The 6,775-nt window shown below is 36.4% G+C and overlaps 1 protein-coding gene across 1 annotated transcript; it reads left to right on the top strand.

Moving 5' to 3' along the window:
- Positions 1-2,094: 2,094 nt before the first annotated feature.
- On the top strand, positions 2,095-4,274 carry LOC104098755 (zinc finger protein CONSTANS-LIKE 16-like). The gene is made up of 2 exons (XM_009605566.4): positions 2,095-3,313; positions 3,887-4,274. Exons 1-2 carry the CDS (start codon positions 2,303-2,305, stop codon positions 4,136-4,138), a joined length of 1,263 nt encoding a protein of 420 aa, XP_009603861.1. The 5' UTR covers positions 2,095-2,302; the 3' UTR covers positions 4,139-4,274.
- The last annotated feature ends 2,501 nt before the right edge of the window (positions 4,275-6,775 follow it).

Genomic DNA, 6,775 nt, shown 5'->3' with positions numbered 1-6,775 from the left:
AACACACACATAACACACAAAAAAAGAAAAACCCAAAAAGCTCTAAGAGTAGGAGAAAAATCAGCTACCTTCCACTTCTTCTTCTTCCTCGTCACATATTCATCTTCTTCCTAAACATTACCTCCATTAAACCACCCTCAACACCCCCCAAAGAGCCCATATTTCAGCCATGAAAGTCAGTCCCTAAAGCTCCTTTAATCAATTGAAAATCAGCTGCAACATGTACAAAAACGTAGGAGCAGTTCGGCTATAAAACCAGTTCAAATTTCAGCCCGAAATTACCCCCAAAACAGCTGCGAAAATGACCCCAAAACAGCTCTTTTTCACACAAAAAACCGCAACAAAAATGTAGCAGCAATAGTAGCGAGAAGCCACCAAAATTGCTGCCCGTTTTGACCCTCAAAATAAGCACTAAACAGTTTTGAAACCTCCATTGGAATCACCTTGAACCACCGTTTAAAACCCGACAGGTGTTGACCTCGTCCGTTCATTGTTGGCTAAGTTCGAAGAGGTTGGGTTCAAAGTTTGTTGTGAGGTCGAGGTCTACGCCTTGTCCGACGAAATTTCTAGTTCGTCAAGGTCCTGTTTGGAGTCCCCTGCTGTAAACCTCTCAAAGTTAGATTCTTCTTAAGGTTCATCTCTTAATTGCATCACTATTTTTAATATATACACCATGAATGATCTTTATATATTTTAAGTTTTGAGCATCCTATTTTAGTTGGCTTTGAATCGTTCCTTGAAGAATATTAGCATGTTGGCTTCGTTTTAGTGTGATTAATTATCCATTTGATATAATTAACTAATTGATGGCTAGCGTGATAATTGAAATTCAAGTGAGTAAGAAGTGAAATGCATAGTGCTTTAAAATTTTGGCATCTTCAAATTTTAAGTCTTAAGTATCTGCTTATTTGTTTTTAAATGGGGTAAATGTTGGCTCATAAATCTAATCAAGAAATAAAAGCGTACATAGATAAAACATGAAAATCAATAAATCACAGTTTGTTCAAAATTAATTCAAGCCAATTTTAGTCAATAAAGCGACCGTGCTAGAACCACGGGACTCGGGAAATGCCTTACACCTTCTCCCCGGTCAACGGAATTCCTTACCCGGACTTTGTTTTGCAGACCAATAATAAAAGAGTCAAATCTTCCTTTGACTAGGGATTCAAACAAAAGGTGACTTGGAACACCCAAAAAATCAATTTCAAGTGGCGACTCTGTAAATAAAATAACCCTTATTCAAGTTTGTCACTTTAATTGGAGAAACTCTTTAACCCACCATCCACAATCAATAACACATTTATCTTTTGGGGGTAAAAAAGGGGTGTGACAACGTTTAACAAGAGAATATCAAAGAAAACACCCAAAATTCAATGGAGAAAGGAAAACCACTTCTATTGCATGTAAAAATATGTGGATATGGCAAATGTCAAGTTGGCCCATTTTTCTTATAGATATTTCGAGAATTTTTATATTTTTAAATTTTCTAGGTATAGAAATTACCTATCGAATAAATTTTGAGGTCATTTTGTTACGTCCGCTAGTGGATCAAGTGGAGGAGAATAATGGTTCAGATTTTCTGATCAAGCACACAGATGCAAACATCAGAGAAAGAATCCACTGATGGGAGATGGAGAAGTTAAAGGAAACAAAAAAGGACCACAAAGAGAAAGTTTTTAAAATTTATATAACTAGAATAATTGAACTATAAAGACAAAAATGTCATAAATAACACTAATAGCAGGTCTTCTTCATTCACGTTGATCTCCATATAAGTCACATATTACAAAGAGGTCCCATAAGAATCCTTAATTTGGACACATAACCAATCAGAATGCTCTGTTCAAGATTGATTTCAAAATTCAGCCAATCAACATTTAGATAGGCTAATTTCATGGGACCCAAAACCAAAAGAGCTTAATCTTATTTTTTGCTAGCCAAAAGTGCATGGCTAAACAAGGCAATACAACACTGTAGTATAGCAAAAGTGGCTGTTGTGGGCTCTCTCAACTGGCAATTCTTGTACCAAGAAGTTATATATCCTTAGTTTCTAATCAGTCCTTTATATATATTTAACTGTTCCAATTAGTTTTGGAGCTTGTTCAAACTTTTCCAATCCAATTAAGCCAGTTGCGTCTACTTTCGCCATATTCCTCTTTCTTTTTGTTGAGATTAGGATCTCATTGTGTTATTATACTGTTTTTTCTTTCCTTCTTTCATCTGTACTGGAACTGTTGAATTCATTAGATACTGATTCCTATCTCGAGAATTCCCTCTTTCAATAGCCTAATTTAACTTCTAAATGATGACTAGTGAAAGCAAGACGGCAAATGCCATTGGAGGAAAAACAGCTAGAGCTTGTGATAGCTGTTTATCAAAGCGGGCTCGTTGGTTTTGCCCTGCTGATGATGCCTTTCTTTGTCAATCCTGTGATGTTTCAGTCCATTCAGCTAACCAATTAGCGAGTCGCCATGAAAGAGTTCGTCTTGAAACATCTTCTAATAAATCAACTGACACCAAATTCGTCGACCAAACTGTTTCTCAACCTTCTTGGCACCAAGGGTTTACTCGGAAGGCAAGAACACCAAGAAATGGTAAGAATAAAAGTACACAAATTGGACAACGGAAAAAGGACGAGGAAAATATGGTACCAGAAATGGGAAGTGAAGAAAACTCACCGGATGAAAATGAATTTGAAAATGAAGAGCAGCTTCTTTATCGCGTCCCTGTATTCGATCCCTTTGAAGCAGAACTCTGCTGCACAGTCCCAAATGAAGTGGTAGATGAAACCACTACAATTAATGACTTAGACATTTTGTTGAACAGTGAAGATGTATGCGATGATTTAGGGATTCCTGAGTTTCTATCTTCTGAGATTGAACTTGCTGAATTCGCTGCCGATGTTGAAAGCTTGTTAGGCGAAGAGTTTAGAGTAGTAGCAGAAGAAGAAGAACAGAGTCGGCTAATTAACGGTTCTGTTGAAGATAATAAGGCAATAAAGATTGAGGTTGAAGATGAAGAAATGAGAGCTGTTGTTGCTTGTCATTTGGATCCTGAATTGGACATGGCAAGGGAAGCGCTGAATTGGGATTTTGAATATGAAGAGACAGTTGAACAGAAGGTAAATATGACTGCAGCAACAGAGTTTGTCCCTAGTGCAGAATGTGGCGGCAGTAAAGCTGATGCAAAAAGGAGGCTGCTTTTGAGGCTTAATTATGAGGCAGTCATTAGTGCTTGGCCAAATCAATCTTCTCCCTGGACTAATGGAATCCGACCCCATTTCAATCCTGATGACTGCTGGCCTGATTTCTTGGTATTTATCTTCTCCAATCCATTTTTAATTCCTCCACAATCATGGTAGTTATTAGTTTAAAAAAGATTAGTTTATGGTTTATTTGATGGTATCTCTTACTCGAATAAGCATAGTAACTCTCTAGAGCTAATACCTGCATCAAACTGCTCTTCCGGGGATGTTAACTGACGTCCATTCGTCGGAAAATTACATTGTGTAGCTAAGTATAGTACATATTGACACCCTTTGACTTGGATTTACTTCTTTATATTTTGCCCCCTAATAAAAATTTTGGCTCCGCCACGGGCTCCCAGAAAGAATGCATTTACTAAATAAAAGATGATGCTATCTCTCCCATTGTTGTCATGATTCATGATAACTTGACCAATCACGCGAGCGACACATGCAATAAATACAATAATAAATTAACCTACAATGATAATATACAAAAACAATTCACAGTTAGTTAGTGTATATAAGTTAAATCTTACTCTATAATTTATCGTACTTCAAAGGGAGTCAGTAACCCATTAAATTCAAATCATAATTCCGCCTCTGATTATAATTGACTTATCTTTTTTCATGTTGACGCAGGAAACATGTATCGGAGAAGGAGGAGTTCATCAACCATATGGCGGGGGAAAAGTAAGAGGCGGGGATGGAGGAAGAGAAGAAAGGGTGTCACGTTACAGAGAGAAGAGGAGGACAAGATTGTTTTCCAAGAAAATTCGGTACCAAGTAAGGAAACTAAATGCTGAAAAAAGACCTCGTCTCAAAGGACGATTCGTTAAAAGGACGACGTCGTTTTCACCACCTGGTTTTCCGTACCTTATGAATAAACGATGACGGATATATCTTGAATAGAGTTGATGAGTTTTCTAAAATCGCCATTTTGCTTGCCCTAGCAATCTGGAATGACTTAGGTTCTTTTATCATAACCTATGTTTATTCAATCAATAAAATATTGTGAATTAAGCTTTTATCTCAGCAAATCTATTTATTTTCCTTCCTTGTAAGCATGCGATAAGTATCATCGGTTAGAGGGAACATTTTTCAGTGAGAAGCTCAAATGGCGGTCCGTAACTGGTAAAATTGGTGTCATGTAATCAGGAGGTTACGGGTTCGAGCCGTAAAAATAATCTCTTGCAGAAATACAGGGTAAGACTGCGTACGATAGATCTTTGTGCTCCGGACCCCGCGCATAGCAAAAGTTTAGTGCATGGGCTCCCCTTTTTAAGCTCAAAGAGCAGCCCAGTGTATTAATTAAGCTCCTTTTATATGCAGAGTTGGAGAAAAGCCGAACCGCGTTTGGTCTAATATATGTAAATTTACCTTGCATTTCTACAAGATTTGTTTGACGGCTTGAACATGTCATCTTTTTAGCGTGGCACCAAGGCTTCCCTTTGCTTAAACTCTAATTTAACCTAACAAATTTCGGAACTCTTTTAAGTTTATATGCAGTTTAGTCTTCTCAATTGTAATGTAAGGAAGACAGTCAAGGAGACTGCAGGCGAGTTGGTTCACAATTTACTTGATTAATCTTCTTTTTTCCCGGATATACAGTGTCATTTTTGGATATGTTTGTATACGGTCAAAATTGGTTTTTGACCTTCGAATGATTAGTCAAGATTGGAACGTGATGGACCGAAGGTCGTCTTCATAATATTGAAATGAGATCTGAAGTCAGGTTACCAAGCTCAAGTTTTGGGGACCAATTAAGTACCGAGCTCGAAGTCAATACCGAGCTCGATTCCAAATCGAACTATGATGTGAGGCGGTGTTATCGAGCTTAAGAGCCAGAGATCGACCAATACCGAGCCAAAGTCAATACCGGAACCCTAGCCAATATCGAGCTCTAAACCTGAAAATCGACCAATACCAAATCCGATCAAGATCGAGCCAAGAGACAAGAGCCGTTACAGCCGCACTAAGGGAGAGAATCTCGGCGGGAATTAGGGAAAAACTAATCTATCATGGGATCCCCACTATGTAGTTTTAATTATATCTAAAGTAGGATCCCTCCACTATAAGAGGGATAGTTATTATTTCTGTAGAGGATGGGACATGAAGACATTCATACACTCTCATATTATTGATATTCACAGAGAAAAACATACTGATATTCATATAGAGATTATCCCTTTTTGGACTTAGTATATTGATTCATTTTGCTTGTTCATAAAACATTTTTCACACAATTTGATTTGTATTTCATTCTTTATACAGTCAATACTCAATATATTTCTATTTATTTTCTGATTTATGCCAAATTATACCACATATCCTCAGAGGAGGATCCAGGATTTGATGGTTACGGGTGCCACTCAGGGGCGAATGCACATTTATCGAAGCAATGTCAGGCGACACCGCTTCGTGAATTCTTTTGCTAAATATATGTATTAATATTGCGAGGAAGCGGATAAGTAGAAAAAAATGACATAACTTGACATAATTTGTCTCTTGGTATATTGGTTATGTGCTTGATTTTGCTCTAAGAGGTCAGAGGATCAAACCTCAACTAGAACCTCTTTTTTTCTTTTTGCAAATATTTGAGAGAATCTATGCGGTTAAAAATTGTGATGAAGTAGAATTTAATTCAGTACTTTTCTGACTTAAGACTCAACAAAACCAATACACTAAAGTTATTTCTTGTGTAGAAGTATGATAATTAAAGTTATTATTCTCGTTCTTTTATAAATTTTGACACCGCTTATAAAAAATCGGTAAATGTCCCTGGTGCCACTGCTTTTAATGCAAACCGACCATAGTGAAGAGATTGAACTTGGGTGTACATTTAGTCGGTTCGATCCATTTTGTATTAATTCGGTACGATTCTGTCCATTTTGAATTAATTCAATTCAATTCAATTTAAAAGATTGTTTTATGCATAAATGAATATGTGATCACAAAATCGAATAAGTTATATCCAATTCGGTCTAATTCTCTAGGTTCAAATTCGATTAATATGATTAAAAAATATAAAGAAAAATAAAATTTTAAATTAAGAAATACATCACTTCAATCTACGTATAGCTCGATTAATATTACGTCTTTGATACATCACTCTAGTTTCTAAAATTAATAAAATAACATTAGATAGATAAAAAAAGGAAATGATTAAAATCACATTCAAATAAAATGAAGATCTAGAAAAAGAAAAAGGAAGCAAATATACAATTTAAATAAATAATAAAAAGGAGATTGTACAAAATAGAGTAAATAACAGAGGTGAAGAAATTAAAAGAATTTAAAAGAAGGAGCATAAAGAAAGAAGATAACAACAAAACAACTAGGACTTCAACAGAGTCTTGATCATGGGTATTTCATGTGGAGTTTCAGTGCTTTAACCATGGCACCTACAGTCATTTTGTTACTTGGGGTGCCACTCTTTATATATGTTCAATATTTGAGGAAAATACTAGTACATATATACGATTTTACTCGAGCGACCGGGTGGCGTACCACCCCCAAGCCCCTACATAG

The sequence above is a fragment of the Nicotiana tomentosiformis genome, chromosome 3 (genome assembly GCF_000390325.3).
Source record: "Nicotiana tomentosiformis chromosome 3, ASM39032v3, whole genome shotgun sequence".
Taxonomy (NCBI): domain Eukaryota; kingdom Viridiplantae; phylum Streptophyta; class Magnoliopsida; order Solanales; family Solanaceae; genus Nicotiana; species Nicotiana tomentosiformis.
The sequence above is the reverse complement of the archived record's forward strand: the minus strand, read 5'-3'. Positions and strand labels throughout refer to the sequence as shown.

Coding starts and splice junctions, on each gene's coding strand:
- LOC104098755 (XM_009605566.4), top strand. CDS start 2,303: ATGATGACTAGTGAAAGCAAGACGGCAAATGCCATTGGAGGAAAAACA. Junction 3,314..3,886: donor ACTGCTGGCCTGATTTCTTG/GTATTTATCTTC, acceptor ATGTTGACGCAG/GAAACATGTATCGGAGAAGG.